At 34.7% G+C, this 27,227-nt stretch overlaps 2 protein-coding genes across 2 annotated transcripts in view; one reads left to right on the forward strand and one right to left on the reverse strand.

Moving 5' to 3' along the window:
* Positions 1-27,227, reverse strand: part of LOC128013988 (annexin A2) — a 327,457-nt gene that overhangs the window by 155,966 nt on the left and 144,264 nt on the right. The gene's annotated exons all lie outside the window — the stretch shown is intronic.
* On the forward strand, positions 17,946-19,461 carry LOC128013986 (beta-1,3-galactosyl-O-glycosyl-glycoprotein beta-1,6-N-acetylglucosaminyltransferase 3-like). The gene has a single exon (XM_052597205.1). The coding sequence runs from the start codon at positions 18,013-18,015 to the stop codon at positions 19,318-19,320; it is 1,308 nt and encodes a 435-aa protein (XP_052453165.1). The 5' UTR covers positions 17,946-18,012; the 3' UTR covers positions 19,321-19,461.

The raw sequence follows: 27,227 nt of genomic DNA on the forward strand, positions 1-27,227 counted from the left end.
CTCGCAACTTTTCCCAAGATGTTTGGAACATATCTTTTCTTCTCAGAATTGTGATATGAACTTGCAATTGCGAGTCATAAACTCATAAAATAAGACTGGCTATTTTCTTACAACTACATTTTATATCTCATAATTCTGAATTTACAGCTCCATCTGTATACATATGTTATGAGGTGATTCATGAATGCTATATGGGGGTTATTTCATGTATGTTATATTTGCAGCAGCAGTATTTCTTACATGCTCACAGCAGCATATTGTGGATGTATTGGCAGTAGCAAGTCTCTGTACTTGCTCTGCTGTAGCATCAGCAGCAGATGCATAGCAGATGTATTCTGCCAAGACCAAATACATTTACATTGTCATGTACATTACCATGACAATCCCTCCAAGAGCTGACATGACAGAACTACTATTTAAGTGAAAAGATGAAAACTATTAGCATTACTAATAATTGCAAGCGTGGCCAGCACCTGCCTGTGGTAACAAAATGTTAGTCTGTTAAAATTATATTGACAGAAATATGCAGTTTATAATATAACCCTTTAAAAAGATAGCAATTTTTTACTAGCAAAATAGTGTCATGTCCTTTGTCCAAACTCCAAAGCATTTTGCAGCCATTCTTGTGTAAGACAAATGTACTTTATTGTGAGGCATTATAAATTAACATTAAATTAACTGAGACTTGGACACAAATTTTCTTCTTTATAACAAACAATAAAGTTGGAAACTTTATGTGAACAAAGGTCAGCAGCACAATAAACTAATCAAGAATGTTTAAATGTACATTAGGATCAAAGCAAGACTTACCTTCACTGTGCAAAAAATCCTTGTGACCATAAAGTCTTTGTGAGCATGACTCATGACCATCGAATCTTCTAATCTCTTGACTTTGCATCGGTTACTTTTCTGTATTAATTTAAAGGTAATTTTATTTTAACATAATTGATTTTTTGATAATTTATTTACTGCATATTTTACATATACAAGTAAGCATTGAAAAACAAAAATAATAATACTGTGAAATATTACAATTTAGATTAAATGTCATTTTAAAATGTAATTTATTCGTGTGACGGCAAAGCTGAGAAATCATTTTGGATCAATTTAAAATCTCCTTGCTAAGAAAAAAAAATCACTCATATAACAAACCATTTACTTTTATTCTACACCAATGTATCTATAATCATAAAAATAGGATATGATTTCTTGCAAAATGGTATAAACAAGATGTATGGTTAAAGTGTGATTACAAAAGTAGTAGATGACACACACACACACGTTTGTACTTGTTTATGTTACATTGTAATGTAGTAAAACCTGTTTTTTTTTGTTTTTGTTTTTTTTGACATTTTGAGAACAAAATGATTAAAAATAGTCAATTATGTTGATCTGAAAGTGTAACAAAGCAAACAGGTTTTCTGTAACAGTCAGGTTAAGGGTTAGGGGATAGAAAATATAATTATAATGGTCAGTATGAAAGTAATAGAAGTCTATGAGAAGTCCTCACATTTCACAGAAACACACACACACAAGAAAAAAGTGCAGGCCATCTATTTGGAAGAGAGTGCATGTGTCACTTAAATTCCCTTCACCATCACTTAAGTTAATCTTATAATACTACGGTTTATATTTATGTTATGATCGTTATAATATTATGTTATTACTGTAATGATTTATATTATAAATTTTTGATAACTAAATGCCTTGCATTCTACGTCAAATGCTGACAAGAGAAAATGAGCATGGCTTGCAGCACCTAAGTTAAAATACAGTGTGTACAATAATAACAAAAATAATAATAATGTGCACTCTTATCAGTTTGTGGACAAATCCCCCAAACTTCACACTGATCAGGTGCTGGTGTGTAGGATATGAACGGCCATTTGATTTCAATGCAGCTTACCTCGGGCCGCTTCCTGTCATCTACCCACTCATTCAACTCTGATAGTTGAGTCACAGCAAAAAGATGGCCATTGTGTAAACTTATTAAAGTACAGCACCATGCTCTTTATAAAACCATTTTCAGGTTTACCATTTATATTATCTGCTCGGAAAATAAATAAATTTTACTAAGACACTGATAACTGAAAATGTAAAGTATTGTACTGGTGTGAGTTATTTGTGTCAGTAAAAAAGTGGATACTGCACACATCCCTGTGACAGCATTCAAATTAAGTTAGAATAATCTGTTATTTTTCTATAGTTAAGTTTTTACAACTCCCTTTACTGAAGTAATTACATAACGTGGCAAAGCTGGTTTGACAAGTTTATCTTATGGTGCACTCTTCTGGAGACTCATTAGATCACCCCTTCATATGCTGCTCTTAAAGGGATAGTTCACCTTCTCTTGGTCCCCATTGACTTGCATAGTAGGCCTACTTTTTTGCCATACTATGGAAATCAATAGGGAGCAGCAACTATTCCTTTAAGATGTAGTCTACTTTGAAACACTTTCAAATGTAAGAACACGGAACCAGAATTCAGAAATCAGAAATAATTTTATTTCTAAATTCTAATTCCAATTCTTAAGCCTTTTGCAAGTCATGTGACTGCTTTCATGTGACTTCATAAAACCTTTTATATATTTTATATTTATTTTCTTAAAGGGGACATAACACACAGTTTCACAGATTTATCTACAGTATCTTTATTTATGTTGATCTTAAGTATAATATACGCCCAAATCATTTTTCTTTTTTTACTTTAGCCATGTTTAGCATGAGAATCCAGCTCTTTATAAGTTTAAATACTGTAACTTAACTTGCATGTAATAGCAGTAAACCCCTCCTTTAATAAAATAACCTAAATACTAGATCGCTACATTATAATTTGGTAAAACTGCAGTTTTGAATTAAGTAAACAGCTGCACTGTTTGTAAAAAAGAAAAAAAACAGATGCAGGTATAATGCACACACAACTGTCATCTCTTTCTCTCGCTCTCTCCCTTTCTTGATCAATCAGTCAACAATTTATTCAAATAAATTCTATAATTCATTCATATAAATGATATCTACTGCACCATTTCATCTTTGTGTCTGATTTGAAGGATGCAGACTGCTAGAGCTAATGAGGCATAAGTAACTAATAAGTCATTTTTTAACCTTTCTGGTAAAATATTGTGCCGCGAACACAGCTAGCTGTGCATTATCCCTTACACACACACACACACACACGTAATTTACATTTTCACTGCAATATTGTTAAACTTTGTTAACATATGACAGAGGTAAATCTGGATTAGCCCACAAGAGGTTCTTTCTAATGATAAAAATAAATGTATAAATTAGATGAAGTGCATTTAGATTTTTTTTTTTTTTTTTTTACAAAAAATAAAAATGTTTATTTATTTATTTTTCTAAGAGACTTAATGTGTACAAAAAATAAGGTAAATTTAAATGGGAGCCATGGGAAGTTCATACTGGAAAAACAACTTGTACGTATGTGTTGAGGTTATTGCAGAGGTTATTTTGAGACTGAGCTGGGAACATACAAATGTTGCAATGACCTCAACAGAAGCACACAGTGCCTTTCATATCTAAGGCACCATACACACAGAGACATGTTTAGCATGTATTTGCAAAACGTTTGTATCATATCAACGATTTCTCCAGACGTATCTGGTGTTTTGGGAGCCTGAAACTGCTATGTTTTGAAACTGGGTCCCAGAGTGAATAAATCTGGGAATGACACCTTTGTGTTTTCATGTGTACATGTCATGTCATGTCATTACCCCACGTTTCGACCCTAGTCAGACACTGATACGTCATGTAACAGTGACAACAACAACGGCGTACTACATGCTTGTGTTCGTGCTGCAGAAGCTACTGAGCCTATTAGCTTTAAATAAAGCAAGATCTTCTTGTTGTTTTGGGTTTGTATACAGCGCGTAAGGTTTATCTCTGCCTAGCATGTATACTACATCGTTTTGAGCGGGTTTAAGTGGTTTTGTGTGGACGCAGATATTTCTTGAGATGACGCTGTGTTAACGGAAGAACATGGAGGAAAAAAGATTGGATAGGGAAAGCTCTGGGTTCGTGTCGAAGACAAATCTGCACCCCAATGAGCGACAAGGCACACAACTACAAACGCAGATTGTTCAAGACTCCACTAATAAGAGTAGTAACAGATATAAATGGGCACTAAGAGCCTTTTAGAAACACTAACAGGATGAAATTAAATTCATCTTCCATTTTAAAGTATCTTGTGCTATCCATCTATGTATAAGTTTCACAAATGGTTACTTTGAATTACAGTGGAAATTAGATTACAGTGAATTTGAATTTCAAATATATTGTGTTACTATTTGATGTAAGGGAGCAGCTTCCTCTATTTTGGTATCCTGCAAAGGGATGGGACTGTATATCTGTTGTGTTTTGGTTTTCATAGTGCAGTACAAAGGAAACAGTGTTTCGTTGTTCTGTTTACATAAAACATTGAATTTCTGGTGTTAATGGGAGCAGGCGGTTTCAGCTGGTTCGCAAATGTACAACTGTAGCTACAACCGGTCCACATACAAAACCTGAATAGCAGTTTATTTAACATATGGCAAAACTTCAGGAAAATAAAATGCTTGAGAAATTTTCATTTTTTCAAAACAGCTACATTACAGTCATCACTCATGTAAATCTTATTAAATGTATTAGGATTAGCATAGACTTTAATGCCAAAAAAATGGTGCATACCCGACATGCCAGTCATTCAAGTTTCTTTCTTTTTTTTTTTTTTGAGGAGCACTAATATAAAACGATAGAAGTGAAATGGTCCAAATAGTTTTACTTGGGAAATACTTGGGAAAACTTAGGGGGCTCAGAGAGAGTGATGCAGGTAAGTGGATACTCCAGTGGATGGATTTAGTGAGGAGATGAGTTAACTTGAACCCAGTGTATCTTCTTGCCAAGTGGTGTGACCAGAGTTGCCGGGAGTGAGCACACAACTCCATATCCAACCAGTGATGGCGTCTATTTGTTATATTGTACTCTCCCTCAACTTCTATAACCCCTGAGTTGGTTATTTCGATGGATGCAGAGAAGGCATGTGATCATGTGGAGTGGCCTTATCTCTTCCATACATCAAAAAGGTTTGGATTTGGCTGTAAATTTATCTCATGGATTAAGCTTCTTTATGCTTCTCCTTTGGCTCTTGTCTGCACAAACCATGATTATTCTGATCATTTTCCCCTTGGTCGTGGTACTATAGTTAAGATCTGGTGTCAACTCAGGTGTCATTTTACTTTACAGTCAACACCTCTTCAATGCCCAGTGCACTCTAACCCCCTCTTTTCTTCCTCTCTCATTGATAAGGCTTTTGCGGACTGGGTTGACCACGGGATCATTTCCATTAAACATCTTTACATTGACGGAACATTCGTTTGAACAATTGACTCAACTCAAGTTTTTAACAGAAAGCTTTAAGCTTTTTCAGATACTTGCAAGTCCGGGATTTTGTCCGTAAGCATTTTCTGGGATTCCCCTCGAACCCACCCTCCACCGTTGCGGATACCATATCAAATATCAATCCTTATCAAAGAGGGGCCTCTCCACAATATATAACACCTTTCTCACACGTTACCCCTTGGCTCTTGACAGTCTGCAGATTACTTGGGCTAGGGATCTTAAAATAGAGATAGAGACAGAGACATGGCAGTCGATTTTGAAACGTGTTCACTCGTCATCTGTGTGTGCTCGCCACGGGGTTTTACAGTGTAAAGTTTTTCACGGAGTACACTGGTCTAAAAGTTAATTAACCCACCTGTACCCTGACATTGATCCAAGCTGCGACTAGTGTCATCTAGAACCAGTTAATCTAACTCGTATGTTCTGGACCTGTCCTGCTTTATGTTTTTTCTGGGAGTCTGTTTTTGAATCTCTTTCAGCTATCACTTCTGTTAATATCCATCCCTCTCCACTAATTGGCTTGTTTGGAGTTCTACCTCCTGATTACTCTTTGCCATCTCATTTCGCTGAGTTGGTAGCTTTTCTTACACTACTAGCGAGACATTGTATTTTTATGAACTGGAAGGGTCCTTGTGTTCCTTCTCATACTCTGTGGATAAAAGATGCCTTACTTTTTGTTCAATTGGAAAAAATTAAACATTCCCTTCGTGACTCCATGGTTACATTTTCAAATATGTGGTTTCTCTTTTCCGAGCATGTTAAATCTTTGCAGCTGGATGCAGTCTCAATTGACTGACTGTCCACCCACCCTGCACTATCAGTGTTGGCTATCCAGGTGGAGAACTGGGATTGTCGTTAGCAGCGCACATTTCTTTTCTAAGTTTTGGGGTTACTCAACTTTACTTACTGGACCTAAGGCTGACTTTGTCCTATGTCTGTATCACGACAAAGTTCTAGTGATTCAGGACAAGCTAAAAACACGGTTTGGAAAATGGGTTCTTGGTGTACTTGCTTATTATATACATTTTTCTACATTTTGAACACAAACAAAGTTACGGACCGCAGCTCTGATTGGTTGATTTCTTACCGGGAGCGGTCTGTAACTGCAAATGGCAATAGGACCACTGGGAGGAGCCAGAGGAGCTTGATTTTTTTCACAGATTATCTGTCTCATATTCTACTGTCAGGACATAATGACAGGTTTAATAAATATGTAAAAAATATTTTTTTACAAAAGTTCCCTACAGCACCTTTAAAGGTTTTCTGAACCAGGGACTCAACTATTTTCTGCAATTCTCCAGCGTGACCCTTGGAGTCTTTAGCCAAACTCTCCTTCTCACCATGCATTAGGACGATATTGACACATGTCCTCTTTCAGGCAGTTTTGTAACATTTTATGTTGATTGGAAATTCTTAAATATTGCCCTGATGGTGGAAATGGGACTTTTCACAGCTCTAGTTCTTTTCTTAAAGCCACTTCATTTATTTGTGAAGCTCAATTATCTTTTGCTGCACATCAGAAATATATTCTGTTTTTTTTTTTTCTCATTGTGATGGATGATTAAGGGAATTTGGGCTTTGGTTTCCCTCCTCTTTATATTTCTGTGTAACAGGAAGCCATGGCTAGATAATTTCATGTTTATAATCACGCTGGAGTGCTCAAATTGTGAATATGAATGGGAATATACTTCAGAGATATTTTACTCATAAAAGTTTCTAGGGGTGCCAATAATTGTCCAACAAGTATTTAAGAAAAACATTTATTTCAAAATGATATTTCCCCCATTTTATATTCTTATTACCAATGAAAGGATACATTTTGTGAATTAACAATGCAGATTCATTTTCACAGCCTTCTTTGATCATATTTACCAATGACATTTTTGGCCATGACTTGTGACATGACATGACATGTCTTCAGTTACAAGATCCTTCAGTTCTAATATGCTAATTGATTCATTAATTAGTATTGATTTTTTTTTTTTTACCTGTGATACTTTTTTTGATTATTTGATGAATAAAAGAAAAAAAAAATTATATATATATATACACACACACAAATAGTAGAATAGTAAATAAAATAATTATATTCTTTCCTTTCTTTTTCAAAATGCAAATGGGCGAAAAATGTTATGTTTGTTAATGACAACATCCAGGATCAACATTGTTCATGTACCACAGTGTAAAATTCAATTAATTTACATTTAACCAGTTTAATATTGAGAAGCAATGAAATGTAGACCATTAGTTTAGGTGTTTTTGACCTACACTGTACATGACGTGAGAACAGTTTGCTATTTATCTTTGTTTGTTAGCATGGACTCACTAAACGTTAGCTGGTTTTACCCACATGGAAAGAACCTATTTGAGGATATATGGGCATATATGAAACCTATATGCAGTTTATATGCCCATATATGCTGCATATATACAACATATATGATAATATATATGCGCATATGTGAGACCGATGTTTATATGCACATATATGCTGCATATATTCACATATATGATAATATATTTGCTACATATATGCGTATATATGCCACATAATGGCATCAGTCAGAGCAAGAAGTACCAGTCAGGTAAGAAAATCTAAAGTTTTCCTTGTGTTAAGTCAAAATCTTTAGTTTCTCAAATTCTTTGTTTTGCATTCTAGTATTGCGTAATCGGTTTATTGCGCCGTTAATAGATGATTTTGAGGGGTTGAGAGATGTGAAAGTGCATGACTCTCTGTAACGTACTGACTTTAGTATATATATATATATATATATATATATATATATATATATATATATATATATATATATACTATGGCTGAAACAATTAGTCGACATTATTGACAACGTTGACAATAAAACAAACTGTCAGCAAATGTTTTTGAGTAGTGGTTCGATCTTGTATCTACCTAATGTAAGAGCCTGTAACAAATGCGGTTTGACCAGTGTGGCGCTGTAGCTCAAGACTGTATTACAGCTCTCTTGATTCGCTTCAAAAGAATTAGACAGCGCTTCAGTTAACCTGACAACCTGCAAGTCCTGAGGCTGTTGGATGAATATGTAAATATATACTGCGCGCCTGGATAGCCACGGCAAAGCTGAGAAATCATTTTGGATCAATTTAAAATCTCCTTGCTAAGAAAAAAAAATCACTCATATAACAAACCATTTACTTTTATTCTACACCAATGTATCTATAATCATAAAAATAGGATATGATTTCTTGCAAAATGGTATAAACAAGATGTATGGTTAAAGTGTGATTACAAAAGTAGTAGATGACACACACACACACGTTTGTACTTGTTTATGTTACATTGTAATGTAGTAAAACCTGTTTTTTTTTGTTTTTGTTTTTTTTGACATTTTGAGAACAAAATGATTAAAAATAGTCAATTATGTTGATCTGAAAGTGTAACAAAGCAAACAGGTTTTCTGTAACAGTCAGGTTAAGGGTTAGGGGATAGAAAATATAATTATAATGGTCAGTATGAAAGTAATAGAAGTCTATGAGAAGTCCTCACATTTCACAGAAACACACACACACAAGAAAAAAGTGCAGGCCATCTATTTGGAAGAGAGTGCATGTGTCACTTAAATTCCCTTCACCATCACTTAAGTTAATCTTATAATACTACGGTTTATATTTATGTTATGATCGTTATAATATTATGTTATTACTGTAATGATTTATATTATAAATTTTTGATAACTAAATGCCTTGCATTCTACGTCAAATGCTGACAAGAGAAAATGAGCATGGCTTGCAGCACCTAAGTTAAAATACAGTGTGTACAATAATAACAAAAATAATAATAATGTGCACTCTTATCAGTTTGTGGACAAATCCCCCAAACTTCACACTGATCAGGTGCTGGTGTGTAGGATATGAACGGCCATTTGATTTCTAAAAAATATTTTTTTACAAAAGTTCCCTACAGCACCTTTAAAGGTTTTCTGAACCAGGGACTCAACTATTTTCTGCAATTCTCCAGCGTGACCCTTGGAGTCTTTAGCCAAACTCTCCTTCTCACCATGCATTAGGACGATATTGACACATGTCCTCTTTCAGGCAGTTTTGTAACATTTTATGTTGATTGGAAATTCTTAAATATTGCCCTGATGGTGGAAATGGGACTTTTCACAGCTCTAGTTCTTTTCTTAAAGCCACTTCATTTATTTGTGAAGCTCAATTATCTTTTGCTGCACATCAGAAATATATTCTGTTTTTTTTTTTTCTCATTGTGATGGATGATTAAGGGAATTTGGGCTTTGGTTTCCCTCCTCTTTATATTTCTGTGTAACAGGAAGCCATGGCTAGATAATTTCATGTTTATAATCACGCTGGAGTGCTCAAATTGTGAATATGAATGGGAATATACTTCAGAGATATTTTACTCATAAAAGTTTCTAGGGGTGCCAATAATTGTCCAACAAGTATTTAAGAAAAACATTTATTTCAAAATGATATTTCCCCCATTTTATATTCTTATTACCAATGAAAGGATACATTTTGTGAATTAACAATGCAGATTCATTTTCACAGCCTTCTTTGATCATATTTACCAATGACATTTTTGGCCATGACTTGTGACATGACATGACATGTCTTCAGTTACAAGATCCTTCAGTTCTAATATGCTAATTGATTCATTAATTAGTATTGATTTTTTTTTTTTTACCTGTGATACTTTTTTTGATTATTTGATGAATAAAAGAAAAAAAAAATTATATATATATATACACACACACAAATAGTAGAATAGTAAATAAAATAATTATATTCTTTCCTTTCTTTTTCAAAATGCAAATGGGCGAAAAATGTTATGTTTGTTAATGACAACATCCAGGATCAACATTGTTCATGTACCACAGTGTAAAATTCAATTAATTTACATTTAACCAGTTTAATATTGAGAAGCAATGAAATGTAGACCATTAGTTTAGGTGTTTTTGACCTACACTGTACATGACGTGAGAACAGTTTGCTATTTATCTTTGTTTGTTAGCATGGACTCACTAAACGTTAGCTGGTTTTACCCACATGGAAAGAACCTATTTGAGGATATATGGGCATATATGAAACCTATATGCAGTTTATATGCCCATATATGCTGCATATATACAACATATATGATAATATATATGCGCATATGTGAGACCGATGTTTATATGCACATATATGCTGCATATATTCACATATATGATAATATATTTGCTACATATATGCGTATATATGCCACATAATGGCATCAGTCAGAGCAAGAAGTACCAGTCAGGTAAGAAAATCTAAAGTTTTCCTTGTGTTAAGTCAAAATCTTTAGTTTCTCAAATTCTTTGTTTTGCATTCTAGTATTGCGTAATCGGTTTATTGCGCCGTTAATAGATGATTTTGAGGGGTTGAGAGATGTGAAAGTGCATGACTCTCTGTAACGTACTGACTTTAGTATATATATATATATATATATATATATATATATATATATATATATATATATATATATATATATATATATATATATACTATGGCTGAAACAATTAGTCGACATTATTGACAACGTTGACAATAAAACAAACTGTCAGCAAATGTTTTTGAGTGGTGGTTCAATCTTGTATCTACCTAATGTAAGAGCCTGTAACAAATGCGGTTTGACCAGTGTGGCGCTGTAGCTCAAGACTGTATTACAGCTCTCTTGATTCGCTTCAAAAGAATTAGACAGCGCTTCAGTTAACCTGACAACCTGCAAGTCCTGAGGCTGTTGGATGAATATGTAAATATATACTGCGCGCCTTCCTCTCAATAACTAAAACACAACAAAAACTGACCGCGGTCTAAAAGCAGCACTTAAGATCACATTTGATTACAGCGATGTGGATGTTTGCATGAACTCTGAGGTTCGGCACTCCAGTAAAGAAAAGTCCATCCACATGGAAGGTTCTGATATAGATTTATGTGACATATATAAAATTGGCCATTTTCCTATATTATACATACATAAATGTGTATATATGTAGATATAATATTGGAAAACTGCCAATTTTATATATGTCACATATATTAAAAACCTATATCAAAACATATTAAAACATATGTTTATATAGGTTATTTCCATGTGGGTAGCCAGAGATACCTTGCTGAAGCACAATATGACATTAACGTTCTGCTTCAGCAGATGAAAACTGTAATGAGAGTATATGACAACCAGATAATTAACATTTTTATCTCCATTGGTTTTGGGGTTTAATGCTTAGGGACATTTTTTGCTCTAATGTTATTATTATTATTTTTTTTAACATAAACACCATCAAACTGGTGAAAGCTTCGGATCTTCCAATGTTTCTCTGAGGCTGTGGTTTTAAAATTTGTGAGTTAAAATAAACATTTGCTTGTTTGCGTAATCTTTGCCATCACACCCACAGATGCCTGATTCAATGGGAATGCATGCGATGAATACCCTAATGCTGAGCATGTAATTGTTGAAAACTAGCACTATGGCATGACCTGTTCTGGAGCAGTTTTTCTTCAGACAGTAAGTTGCTATGGCTACATAACCCGAAAGTTAACTCGTTTTTAAAAAATGAAATTCAAGGTAATCCTTTTACTTATCTGTAAATGTAACTAGGTATTTTAAACAAGCTGTTTTCTGGGATACCCTCTGAAAGATCCTGTTTATCTTGTTCAGGTGTGTTTAATAAGATTATAAATCTAATCTTATGCAAAGTTGCAATGTCATGCTAGAAAACAGGGCCCCTCCCTGCAGTCAAAAACCTTAAAGGGATAGTTCACCCAAAAATGAAAATTAGCCAATATTTTACTCACCCACAAAGCATCCTAGGTGAATATGACTGGAGGTGTAGTCAAATAAACACGCACATCAATAATAATACATGCCTCACCCTGCCCTGGGATAAAGGCCTCTTGTAGCAAATCGATGTATTTAAGAAAAATATCCATATTTAAAATATTATTCTTTTTTCTCACTTCTGCTGTCATACGTGCAAGCCGTTCTGGCAGATGATGTAGGAGGTACATGTCTCGCACGTGCCGGTGATTAGTGACGAACGCGGAAGCATGGAGGAGAGACAGAAAAACACAAAGACGGTCATGAATTAGAAGCACAAAATCAGGATTTGAAAGCGGAAGTGAGGAAAAGAATTTATAACATTTTAAATATAGATATATTATATAGATATGCATCGATTCACTACAGGAGGCCTTTATTCACCCCCCAGAACTATGTAAGGCATGTTTTATTATGGATACGCACGCTTTATTTGACTACTTTTGGACTGTTAAACAAAAACACCCACTTACTTCCATTCTAAAGCTTGAAAGAGCAAGAAAAAAAGTTGAAAATAATTTTAATTATATATATATATATATATATATATAAATATATATATATATATATATATATATATATATATATATATATATATATATATATATATATATATATATATATATATTATATATATACTCCCAAATGGATGTTTCTGAAAGAAGAAAGACATATACGCTTATGATGCTTTGAGGGCAAGATGTTTAGGTGAACTAACCCTTTAAAGGAAACAATTTATAACATTATAACAAGGGATGACCCAAGTTAATCAAGCACTTTTTTTAAAGAGGACACCAGATGCCCATTTTCCACAAGTTTTTATGATTCTTTAGGGTCTTCATGAAAATTCTGTAACATATTTTGGTAAAAAAAATTCTCAGTGATAGTGTATAACAACAGCCTTTGTACCTTGTCAAAAACAGCTGTTTTTACGCTCTTCTGTGTCAGCTGTCTGCTTTCAGCTCATATTCTCCAAAATGGCACTATGGTGAAGAGAAATATAGAAGACAAATTGTTGAATAAAGTGTTTTTGTTTTCTTCGCATACAAAAAGTATTTTTGTCGCTTCAAACAGTTCAGATTGTACCATTGGTGACAGATGGTCTATTCTGACCATATCTTTCTTACTTTTCTGGACCTTGACACTGTTATTTACTTGGCAGTCTATGGGACAGTCACAAGCCTCCTGATTTTCATCCAAAATATCTTAAATTGTGTTCCGAAGATGAACGAAGCTCTTATGGGTTTGGAACGACATGGAGGTAAGTGATTAATGACAAAATGTATATATATATATATATATATATATATATATAACCTGCCAATGACGTCAAAACCGGTTTTGTTTTGTAGAAAACATGGGAACACCAAAGATGCTTTAATACTGTATCTTGTGCATTTTAATAGACCGGTGACGACTGAGAGTAGCATTATAACAGAACTTTCAAATGTATCCAGTATGATAAAACAGCACATCTTTTTTTTCCAGAACACAGGTAACAATTCATGTAAGCTGTAAATGTAGCTGTGTATATATATATATATATACACTCGCCCTATGATTTTGCACATATTTTATTAATGACAAGGAAGATGTTTTCAGTTGAAACTGTATGTGCATAAACACCCACAGTTCAGTCTGTGTAAGCAAAATCTTTTAATGAACCACATTAAGCTGTGCAAACAATGCACTTTAACTTTCAAACCCAATAATAGATTTAATCCCTCATGTCGCTTTCAGTGGTGATGATGGGAATGTAAAGCCTATGACGAGTCTTGTAAACTATGTTCTGGGGGAGGGCCACAGTTTCACCTTACATACCATTGAAATTCTGGGAAGAACAAACAAGTTGTCTTTTCAAACTCAGGATGACTGACTTCCTTTCTTAAAAATGTTAAGCCAAGTGTCACAAAATTAGCAAACAGAACCAAAATATCATATTTTTGGGTTTATTCACATGATATTGTGTGCATTAATTTACAGCGAAAACATTTAATATTGTTGTTATATTTATCCTTAAATGCTCTATACATTAAATTTCAGAAAATGAATGCCAGCATCTATGGCTAGATTTACTTTTTTATTTTATTTTATTGAATGATTATATACCAGAGATATAATTTCCTCGCCATGACATTGTAAGGTCCACACACTTGGTCCAAAGAAGGTATCCAGTGCTGGCTGAAGGTTTCATGTGTGTTCGTTTCTTTTCAGCGTGCAAAGTTATTACATTTAAAGGGACACTCCACCCTAAAATGATAATTTTGTCATTAATCACTTACCCCCATGTTGTTCCAAACCTGTAAAAGCTCAGTTCGTCTTCGGAACACAATTGAAGATATTTCGGATGAAAACCTGGAGGCTTGAGAGTGCCCCATAGACTGCCAAGTAAATAACAGCGTCAAGGTCCCATAAAAGGTATTAACAAAAGTTTGTGACTTTTCTTACTTCATACACAAAAAAAGTGTACAATTCTGAAAAAAAAAAGATATTTTATAATAGTGATTTTTATTTTATTTCAAAATATAGAGAAAAGGTAGAAATGAATGACTAATGAACCAATAAGTGCTCATCTTCTGCTGCCGACTAGTTATAATTGTGATTTTATGAAAGAATTTACATAAGTGTTCGTTTACCACAAAGTAGGCTATATTTTGTTCATCCCATTAAAAATAACATTCAGTCATCTTATAGAGCTTTAAAGTGCTGGAAATAGTTGTGTGAAATGAGTGCTTGAATTTCACTCTCAAAAGGTTCTACAAACCTAATGATATAATGCATTTGACTATTTCTACCACAACACCATGTTTACAGTAGCTCGTTCCGGCTACAGAAGGCCCAGTAATGTATTCCCACTTTGCTTATATACCCAGACCAGAACAAAGAAATATTTTGGCTGTTAGGGTCTCAGGGTCTCGTAACCCAAAAGGTCATAAGCCTAGTTTTGGGGATGAAAACTAATGGTTATCAAAGATCTTTATTGGGATCTTTATTTTATCTCCAACATGCCAGAGTGAAACCACCTTACCAGTCACACCTGAAGTATTTATACTGACCAGAGATAAAACAGCTTGAAACAACAGATTTGTGAAATTTGCATGACTGGCTGAGACCTGAGGGGAAGGAGAGGGTGGATGAGAAGAGATCGCACCAGCTGAATCAAATCCTCTCTTTCAGATTAGTGAGTTTTATTATTTTATTACAGGATAGGAAACTTGAATTCATCCTTTCAGTCCTCCCCAGGCCCCTTGGGGCAAACTTGGAGCAGTCCCTGAGGGGCCACAATTTAGACGATCTCCGCATGATGTCCATTTCTGCCAAAGTCTTTATAAGCTGGTATCTGTAATGATCAGCACTAGTTGATGTGTGTATGTCTCAGAAGATCAAAGTGCCTGAGGTTCTGTAATCTTACAACATCCCTAGTCTAAACATGAAATCTGATTCTCATTGCATCTCCAAGCCATCACAAGGCGAGGGAGACACATTGCCCACAGATTACTTTTCTTAAAGTCAAATTATGAAGCAGATGTTGCCTGTATTAGGTAGAAAAAGGCACATTTGGAGGTGGTTGTAAATGCTGTAAAAATCTGATTGGAAAAGACTTTGTTGGCTGTAATGCATTACACGTAACACGAGTTATGTAAATCAGATTAATTTAAGTAACAATTAATGGACTACTTTTCAATTTAGAAGAAAATATATGAGTTACTTTCCCAAATAAGTAATGCCAATTACTTTGCTTCCCATGTCTTGACTGAAAGCTTTCCTCATGTTGAGAGAAATCAGGAGAGTGCAGACGCGTTGTGCATGCTGTCTGAACTTGATGCTTTCTGTAGTAGACTAAATATGAACGTGTATTTAATCATCTCACGTGCAAAAACAGATTCGGTATTCCTCAAAATGAATAAGAACAGTCAAATGCAAACTTGACTTGACTTCTTCATGCAATTTGTTTGAGCTGTGCCCTCTACTTTACAGACATACATTTACATCACCGTCATAATCAATTACAAATTACATGAAACATGTAAATGGCAGACCTACTTTTCATTCAAAACTGAAAAATATTTTGCATCACTAGATATTGTTAGTCGTTTATGTCAGGGAACGCTACGTTTCTTATAAAGTCGAGCCGGCTGTTGCAACAAACGCAACTTTCACCGCTCTTTCAGTTTTCATTCTTAAAAGCATTAACAGCAATTCAAAAGGGGTAAGCTTTTAACTGAACTGTATAGCCTACAGTACATGCATTTTAGATGCTTATATCATGCTCTTGTCCCATACATGCACACCGTTTTCACTCATTGTCAACCTCTGCTTTTCTGCAAAAGACTGAAGCTTCATTTGAATTCACAGAACCTTGCATCTAGCTTATAAAAGAAAAATGCTGCAATTTTTTTTCTGGTGTTATTTTATTATTGTTGGTGCAGTCTCCAGCTATAGCTTAAACTTCTTAAAATACAGTCCACTTCAGATTGGTTTTAATAACTGCATCAAAAAAAATTCTAATTTTGATTGGGCCGGCAAGTACCCGTTTGTCTAGTTATGCACTGATTAATTAAAAGTAATTAAAAAAGATGCGTGAGTGTTTGGGTTTTGTCTTATGTTTTGAGGATTTTTTTTTTTTTTGATACTGTGGTTGAACTTTTTTTTGCTTCAATGTGGTTGCTGTTTTAATGTGATATACTATAGTTGATCACTTGATTGATTTTGTCAACAATTGGAACTCTGTTTGACTCTGTGAGTACTTATTGAGCTATTACCTTTGCTTGTATGTGTGTTTGCCTGATGAAGATCTTTATTCAAAAAGTATAAAGTAGCAATGTTTCGGTCAAAGGGAGCATGAGTGTGAAGATCTTTTTTCTACTATTTGATTAACCTTTTGATCTTGCACCTGGTCAAGACTTTTTTTGGATGTGCGTATTTTAACTTTTTCTTTAGCACACCCCTGCCCATACCTGGAGCCAGCCCCGATTCTCTCACTCATCTTTCTCATCAATCTTTCTTTTTAACCTGGCTGAAATATTCATTACTAGTGTTGTGAAAGTGAAGGTTTAAAAAAAAAAACCTTACTTTGGGCAGCGTCTGCTTATATACAATGGAAACTGCAAACAGAGGCTACAATAGTGACCTAAAAGAGAGGCAAAAGTTTCTAAAATTAAAAACTTAAATACTTTCACATAAAAAAGATTTCATTTTTGGGTAAACTATCCCTTTAAATGAAACACTTGTGCGAAAACAGCTACAGATATGGTGTCCAAAACATAAGATAACCACCTTGCTCAAAGAAGCCTCCCCATAGTGTGAATCAATACATGATATTTGTTACTTAAAATTTTTCTTAATGCGAAATAAAAATAAATAAAATAAATAAATAATAATAAAAATTATATATATATATATATATATATATATATATATATATATATATATATATATATATATATATATATATATATATATATATATATATATAATTTATTTTACATTTTTTAATCTATGGTATATAAAGCTTTTTTTTTTTTTACATGCTCTTACTGACCATGGTATCAGACACTCACACCTTCCATGAAGATGACAACCACACCTTTCCTGTGTAATAATTATTATGCATTTTTGCAGAGGTAAGCCCTTCCCCCTTTGAATACGATTCGCTATCTTTCAGTTCCTGCCACTCACTTCTGGTTTGTGAACAAGAGAGGCTGTTTCCTACCTTACTGAAACAGGTTTCCTCTCCTGTGACTTGTTTCTGGCAGGTTATGATCTTACCTCAACATGGGATTTAATAATCAGAAGAATTTGAAAATAATCTTCATCCTTTCTGCCTTTGTAACAATGTGTGTCCTTATACTTAATTATCCTGGACAAAAGGATAATCCTTGCCCTCACAAGGAAGGTGAAGGCTTAAATCACTCACTAAAACAGGATAGTGGAGATCTACTTGCTTGTTCTGCTATTTTCCAAGGAGACATGGATGGAGTGGACAAGGCTGCATTCAGGAAGCTCCTGGCCTCTAAAAAAAGAAAAACATTGCTATCAGAATCATTCTACCTCAACGTAACCCAGGATTGTCCATCCTACATCCGAGACAGAGGATTTCTGATGGTTTCTCTCAGTAAAGAGGAGAAAGATTTCCCCATTGCTTACTCCATGGTGATACATGAGAAGATCGAGATGTTTGAAAGACTCCTGAGAGCCATTTACACTCCTCACAATGTGTACTGTGTTCACATGGACCAGAAGTCTCCTGAGATCTTTAAAGAAGCAGTAAGGGCCATTACGTCCTGCCTGACCAACGTGTTTGTGGCCAGCAAACAGGAGCATGTGATCTACGCCTCTTGGTCTCGAGTTCAAGCGGATATCAACTGCATGCAGGATCTACTCAAGTCACCCGTCCAGTGGAAGTATCTGCTCAACACATGTGGCACTGATTTCCCCATTAAAACCAACGCAGAAATGGTTCAGTCTCTAAAACTCCTGAATGGAAAGAACAGTTTGGAGTCTGAGAATGTAGAGGGCAAAAAGGGTCGATGGCAGTATCATCACGATGTTACAAATGTTGTGACTCGGACAGATGTCAAAAAGTCGCCTCCACCAATACAGAGCCCCATGTTCTCAGGAAATGCTTACTTTGTGGTTTCAAGAGAGTTTGTGGAGCACATCTTCAAAAGCAAAGATATTCAAAACTTCATGGAATGGGAGAAAGACACGTACAGTCCAGATGAGCACATGTGGGCTACGTTACAGCGGATGCCTTCAGTACCAGGATCCAGTCCTGCAAACGTCAAGTATGAACAGTCGGACATGAATGCAATTGCTCGTCTGGTGAAGTGGAGCTACCATGAAGGAGATCTAAAGAGTGGGGCTCCCTACCCACCATGCACTGGGATGCACAGAAGAGCAGTATGTGTCTATGGAGCTGGGGACTTGAAATGGATTGTGCAGCAACACCATCTTTTGGCAAACAAGTTTGACCCAGAAGTAGACGATGTAGCAATCAAATGTATGGAAGCCTTTTTAAGGTACAAAGCTATTTATGGTCAATCATTACTAACAGTTCAAAAATCGGACATTATTTTATGATGCATACAGTACATTTTAGTATCATTCTTTATTATTGATAAGAAATATGTTGATATGATATAAATTTAATTTATATTGAAATATTTATATTCTGTGTTACATGTATGTTAAACTTTCTATGCAGGTCATATTTTGTCTTTTAGGATGTTGTAAATTGTTAAGTGAATGAATTTTCCATACTATTTCTATACTTTCAGAGAAGCTCTCTTTTTGTTATGCATAATATTTAATATAAACCAACACATTTGCTAATAACTTTTTTAAGAAAAAATAGCATTAACAGATCATTAATCGGTTAGGTCTACCAACAGTAAAAATCATGTTAAGAGCAATAAATTAACAGAAAATATTATTTGTCATGAGTTGTCAATGATATTGTGCTCTAAAAAAAATAAACAAGAAATTTACATTTATGTAAAAATGTACCACAGAACTGTGTCTATAAATAAAGAAAGGTTTTCCTTAAAAGGAAGCATACGCAGAATGTGTGAAGACACACGAATAGACTCTTGTATACCTGCATCATGTCTGAAAAAAAAAAAACAAGTAACTTTTGCTGTAATAAACAGCTTGAAAGTTTTAAAAGGTGGTTTCTAAAAGAAAAAACATATGCGACACGTATCAACAGATATCGATGTTTATATGCCTGTTACATGTGCAAATCACTTTCACACTGTTGCTGAAGATACATATGTAACTTTGTACAATCTTTATATTACTGGAGTTTCCGATTCCGATACTAGTATCGGAAATATCACCGATACCTCAACAAATTCTGGCATCAGTGAGTACATGAACCCATATAACGATCCGATACCATTTTCGCTGCTCAGAATGCATTGCAAACACAGGAAGTTGTGCTGTGTTGCCACAACCAACCTCTGTTTAGAGCAGCGAAGAAGAAATGAAAACACGTTTAGCAGTATTTCAGACTGGACCAACCAGACAGTAAAACGGCGACTAGGGATACCACAAGTACTGGCACTTCACTACCAAGTGGGTGCAGAAAATAAAAAAAAATGTGATTATACCAGCGTCTCTGTAGCAAGTTACAGACTCCCGAGTATATTCTGTACCCGCAGCTGCGTTCAGTCACTTCAGTGTTAGTCTATATACTAGTGTCTGTGAATATTAAACTGCAAAATACTATTTAAATATTACTCCTGCAAATTCTACATCTCTGTGGTTGACGAGCGCAGATGTGCGGGAGCTTGCTGTTTTGTAGTCTCTGCCGTGTGTCACTTCATGAGAATTTACCGTTTCATTTGAGAAAACTGTCATATCATAAACACAGGCACTCAAAGATCTTCATGGCAACCCATCAAAATAAATGTTCAGTTTAACGTGAGTAAATTGACAATATATTAAGTTAATATTGTAGCCTACAGTAGATTTAGCTATGTCTCTATGTAGTAATAATAATACCTCTCAATTAAATCATAATAATTATGCCTAGACGGTTGCTTGTTTTTTACTTGTTTGAGATTATCTGATTGAGTTATAATTTTTTATATTCCTAGACTTATTTGTTGCATTTTTTTATACAGTTATATTGTAAAGCTAAAATACCTTTCTTAGTTTGTGGTATTAGATTTTTGGCTGCATTTGAAGTTCTTTTTTGCTTAAGAGAATAAATAATATTACTGTCAAAATCATTTCAGATAATAAAAATACTGTAATAAATACAGTAGTTCACCATGTATTTGTTAATGTTTTGTTAAGGGATAAGTCTAAAGCACACCATAAAATAATTCTAGCAATTTACACAGGGCTAGTAGTATATACAGCTGTATATACAGATACACACCCAGGTATCGGATCAGTACTTGGTATCGGCCGATACCCTGAGCCCAGGTATCAGAATCGGTATCGGGAAGAGAAAAAGGGTATTGGAACATCTCTACATATTAAATGCCTGCAAAGATGACAAAATGTACTAAAAATTACAGTTCTGCTACAAAATATAATGGTAGTTGTTTTTTAGACCATATATGGAACTGCAAATTACTCTACACTCTTCAGTGTCATCACACATAGACAAAACTTCTGCAATGCATTAGATAGAGTAGATTTAGCTATGTCTCTATGTAGTAATAATAATACCTCTCAATTAAATCATAATAATTATGCCTAGACGGTTGCTTGTTTTTTACTTGTTTGAGATTATCTGATTGAGTTATAATTTTTTATATTCCTAGACTTATTTGTTGCATTTTTTTATACAGTTATATTGTAAAGCTAAAATACCTTTCTTAGTTTGTGGTATTAGATTTTTGGCTGCATTTGAAGTTCTTTTTTGCTTAAGAGAATAAATAATATTACTGTCAAAATCATTTCAGATAATAAAAATACTGTAATAAATACAGTAGTTCACCATGTATTTGTTAATGTTTTGTTAAGGGATAAGTCTAAAGCACACCATAAAATAATTCTAGCAATTTACACAGGGCTAGTAGTATATACAGCTGTATATACAGATACACACCCAGGTATCGGATCAGTACTTGGTATCGGCCGATACCCTGAGCCCAGGTATCAGAATCGGTATCGGGAAGAGAAAAAGGGTATTGGAACATCTCTACATATTAAATGCCTGCAAAGATGACAAAATGTACTAAAAATTACAGTTCTGCTACAAAATATAATGGTAGTTGTTTTTTAGACCATATATGGAACTGCAAATTACTCTACACTCTTCAGTGTCATCACACATAGACAAAACTTCTGCAATGCATTAGATTAAAAGACATTGAGGTTTGGTGCTCGAACAGAACTGAGAGCCACTAGTGTACTGTGTGGAGAGAGACAAAACTGTGTGTGGCATGGAAACTTCTTCTGTGACTGACTTGTCATCTGAGGCAACTTCAGTAACTAACCTAAAACTGTAATCACAAATGAGACAATAGACCAACACATGAAGTATTGGTTTCCTTAAATATCACTAAAAAAACAATGACAAAATAGACTGATAAGGTAATATACTTTAACAATCATATTATTTTCATAGACCAATTTTATAACACTTGAATTCACCACATCTGTATCCTGTACGCTACTGATCTCTAATGTTTATTAAGGAGCTATTTATGAAAGCTGTTTTGAAGTACTGCCATATTTTTAAGAAAGTTAACAAACCAAAAATTACACGAAATTCTCAATTCATATGAAAAGATTCAAATGAACATGAAAGTGAATATATGCCGACTGGAGTAATAAATCTTCAAAGAAGGAAACAAATAGCAGTAAAAAGAAATATCCTGTGGCTATCTAACCTAGAAAAAGAGCCAATTCATGCAAGCCATTTGATACAATCTCTTCCTGTTCAAACCACAGAACAGCAAAGTTGAACAGTATGCAACTGTGCACAAAGATGCCACACACTGAACCAAAACTGTGTTTAACTGGGGTACAGAAATTTCACTTAATAGGAGGTTCACAGATTGTCTAGGTAAAAATGCAATAAAATAAAGAGGTCAATTGCTAAATTTACTGTGACCCAGAAAGCACTTTCTTGTAGATAATGCACCTTAACCACACTCTACTCTTTCAATTTTTCTACCGACACCCATTCAAGTAACTGGGTATTCTGAATGGTTTCTTTTACAAACAACATATGAATCAATAAATGTTTATTTTTAATATATTATAGTAGACGTTTTTAGCAGTGCCCAGTTTTGTTTTGATAGTATGAAATGAACCAGTCTACTGTCTTTCTTGCCAAAGCTCTTAGATTAAGGTACTGTGCACAATTTTTTGCCTCCATTAGCTTATTAGTATCATCATCACGTGAATGATCAGATAATACAGTAATAGTATCAAAAAGGGTGTTATTTGTTGCTAACCAGGCAAATACAATTGATATGAATGTATATGTAAGCTCAGTGTAAGTAAGCCTGTTTGACAAGCTGATGTCATGGTGCCCTCTACTGAAGAATCATTTAAATAAACTCTGACTCTAATACAGTTTGAGAAATAGAGACATGTAGAACAAACTCTACAATAGAATGGCTTCACGTTTAATATAATTTTGACCAAACTTCATGTGGACTCAAACATGTTTTATTCACAATACAATATAGATAACATATCAAGTGTTGAAATTGAGACATTTTGAAATGTCATGCCAAATATTGGCTCATTTTGGATTTCATGAGAGCTACACATTCCAAAAAAGTTGGGACAAGTTGCAATAAGAGGCTGGAAAAGTTACATTTAAATATAAGGAACAGCTGGAGGACCAATTTGCAACTTATTATGTCCACTGGCAACGTGATTGGGTATAAAAAGAGCCTCTCAGATTGGCAGTGTCTTTCAGAAGTCAAGATGGGCAGAGGATCACCAATTCCTCCAATGCTGCGGCGAAAAATAGTGGAGCAATATCAGAAAGGAGTTTCTCAGAGAAAAATCTGGAACAATCTCTGGGCTTAAGGTTCAAGGCCGGAAAACCATACTGGATGCCCGTGATCTTTGGGCCCTTAGACGGCACTGCATCACATACAGGAATGCAACTGTAATAGAAACTGTAGTAGACTGTAGTAGAAAACTGTTCTGTGGTCAGACGAATCAAAATTTGAAGTTCTTTTGGGAAAACTGGGACTCCATGTCATCCAGACTAAAGAGGACAAGGACAACCCAAGTTGTTATCAGCGCTCAGTTCAGAAGTCTGCATCTCTGATGGTATGGGTTAGCATGAGTGTGTGTGGCATGGGCAGCTTACACATCTGGAAAGGCATCATCAATGCTGAAAGGTATATCCAAGTTCCAGAACAATTTATGCTCCCATCCAGACGTCGTCTCTTTCAGGGAAGACCTTGCATTTTCCAACATGACAATGCCAGACCACATACTACATCAATTACAACATCATGGCTGCGTAGAAGGATCCGGGTACTGAAATGGCCAGCATGCACTCCAGATCTTTCACCCATAGAAAACATTTGGTGCATCATAAAGAGGAAGATGCGACAAAGAAGACCTACGACAGTTGAGCAACTAGAAGCCTGTATTAGACAAGAATGGTAGAACATTCCTATTCCTAAACTTGAGCAACTTGTCTCTTCAGTCCCCAGACATTTGCAGACTGATATAAAAAGAAGAGGGGATGCCACACAGTGGTAAACATGGCCTTGTCCCAACTTTATTGAGATGTGTTGATGCCATGAAATTTAAAATCAACTTAATTTTCCCTTAAAATTATACATTTTTTCAGTTTAAACTTTTAATGTCATCTATGTTTTATTCTGAATAAAATATTGAAATGTGAAACTTCCACATCATTGCATTCTGGTTTTATTCACAATTTGTACAGTGTCCAGATTTTTTTAGAATATGGTTTGTATAATAATAATAAAAACAAAATAAATGTGAAAAGTTTGATTTACATAGGGTGGTACATCAAAACTTACTCCAGTATTCCATTGTATTATGTAAATGGGTATAACATTTGAGTTCTGAATAAGCCAAATGCAAGTCTTCCTGATCTTTCTCACTCAAACACACTCACACACAGACCTGTTCACTGTACATACAAAATTTGACTGTCTGCATTTAGCACAAACCTCTACGCTCTATGCTTTAAAAACATAATTCTCTGCCTATCTATCCTTCTCTCTCCTGACTCATGTTGTCTTCTGCTTCATGCTTTCTCTGTCCCTGTACTGTGAGAATCATGTAAATGGTAACTTAGAAATCTTAACATCATTTGTGACCATGGAGCACAAAACCAGTCTTTAAGTCGCTCGGGTATATTTTTAGCAATAGCCAAAAAAACATTGAATGGGTCAGAATTATCGTTATCCCAAAAATCATTAGGATAATAAGTAAAGATCATATTCCATGAAGATATTTTGTACATTTCCTACCGTAAATATCTAAACAATTTATTTCTGACTAATAATATGCACTGCTAATAATAAACAAACTCAAAGGTGATTTTCTCAGTATTTTGATTTTTTTGCACCCTCGGATTCCAGATTTTCAAATAGTTGTATCTCGGTCAAATATTGTCCGATCTTAATAAACCATACATCAATGGAAAGCTTATTTATTCAGCTTTCAGATTATATAATTTTAGACTGGTTTTGTATTCCAGGGACACGTTTGGATTTTTACTCACTAGACACCTTATCCAAACCAACTGTGTTCACTTTCTCACCTGGATCATGATCTTGGCCTTTTCTCAACCGTGCATTCTTCGATGTGCTCCTCCTTGACTTAACTCTCTTTTTGCACTGACTTTTCTGAGAAGCCAAATAATAATTCCAGTTCACTTTACTGTGAAAGACAATCATTTATTTTTTAGTGTCTATAATACATGAACATTTATCTGTTTATCCTTTGAAAAAAAAAAAAAAAAAGTGAAAAATTCTTTACTGCAGTCAATGTTGGGAACACGGTAGTACTGTGTGTAAGAGGCTGTCCATGTTCTATTCTCACCGAACTGCTACTCACTTGCAGGCCTACTCCCATGTGACATGAAAAAAAAAGTTGTATATCCACTTACAAAGAAATTTTCATATACAAATTTTGATCATCCTGTTGTCTAGTTTATTTTAGCTTTTTAACTTAACAAACAATACAGTAGGTTCTACATTAATTCAATTGATTTTGTATTTAATTCCATATAGCTATATTCATTTAAATCCCTCAGAATGAGAAACCTTGTTGTCTAGAACGGCAATATGTTCCATCGGTTTCAAATTATATCATTATTATTATTATTATTTAAAAAAATAACAACTTTGCACACTCTAATTAAAAGTGACATTAAAAAAATCCCTTACTCTAAGACTGTTTCACGATGAGTTATTATTTAATTTAAAACACACACCCAAGATGTCTATCTGCCAATCATTCCAAGGGTTTTCCAGTACAATTCGTATTTCGGCAGCTAAATATCACGTTGTTGGGGTCACTTCAACCCTCGGACATGAAAAACAACCTGCAGCAACAGTGTTAAAGCAGTCTCGCATAGCCAGAACTCCAGACTAATGGTTGTTTAGCCAACGGTCCGTGGTCGTGACATCTAAGCTGAGGGTGTTAAAGTAGCCCAATTTCGTGGGAAAACCCCCTCCAATTTGGTTGGAGGCCCCTTTGACCGCTTTAAGTAAGGCCTAAAGAAAAGCAATGACTACCTTATAACTATACTGTACATCTCACACCTACTATGTTATTTTTTTGTCTATTAAATTATGTTTTAATTATTCTATGTATGCTGTATGTTATTTATCATTTTTACGCTGCTGGTCCTGAGTATTTCGTTCTTATGTGGCAACATTTACAGAATGACAATAAAAGACCTTGAGTTGAGTACCATGTTTGATGTCTAACAGGGAAATTATAATACCACTGAGCTGAATGGCAGTGCAGTGCAACGAACACACACTGATGAACTTGCTGAATAAAAAGATTTTCACCGACCATCAAAGAAACATTTTTAATTGACACAAGAGTTTAAGAGGCACAAACAACAGCCTATATGTAATTTAAAGATCTCAGAGCATAAAATGCAAATCCACAGCCTTTTATCTACAGATTAAGCATTCTAATGTGAATATATCATATATGATATATTGGAGAGAGTTTAACCGTGCACGAGGCGCGCGCGCTGTTTGAATAACTTTACTGAGTGGAGAATGATTGACGAAAAAAAATTATAAATGACTTCGTGAAATTATAAATCAGACGGACCCTCTCAGACCCAAGTCACTCAAACTGACGAGAAAAAAGCGGGAGGCGCGGAAAAGCGCGCTGTAAGTGTTTGCATCCCAATATAACACTTTAAGACTGCAGATTATCCATACAGGTATTGGAATATTAAGCCTACAGGTTAACGTGTACCTTCATCTTCTTGCTTCTTCCAGCCTCTTCTTTTGTCGTTTTTCATGGCCAGAAAGATATTTTTGTTT

The sequence above is a fragment of the Carassius gibelio genome, chromosome B25, assembly GCF_023724105.1.
Source record: "Carassius gibelio isolate Cgi1373 ecotype wild population from Czech Republic chromosome B25, carGib1.2-hapl.c, whole genome shotgun sequence".
Lineage (NCBI taxonomy): Eukaryota > Metazoa > Chordata > Actinopteri > Cypriniformes > Cyprinidae > Carassius > Carassius gibelio.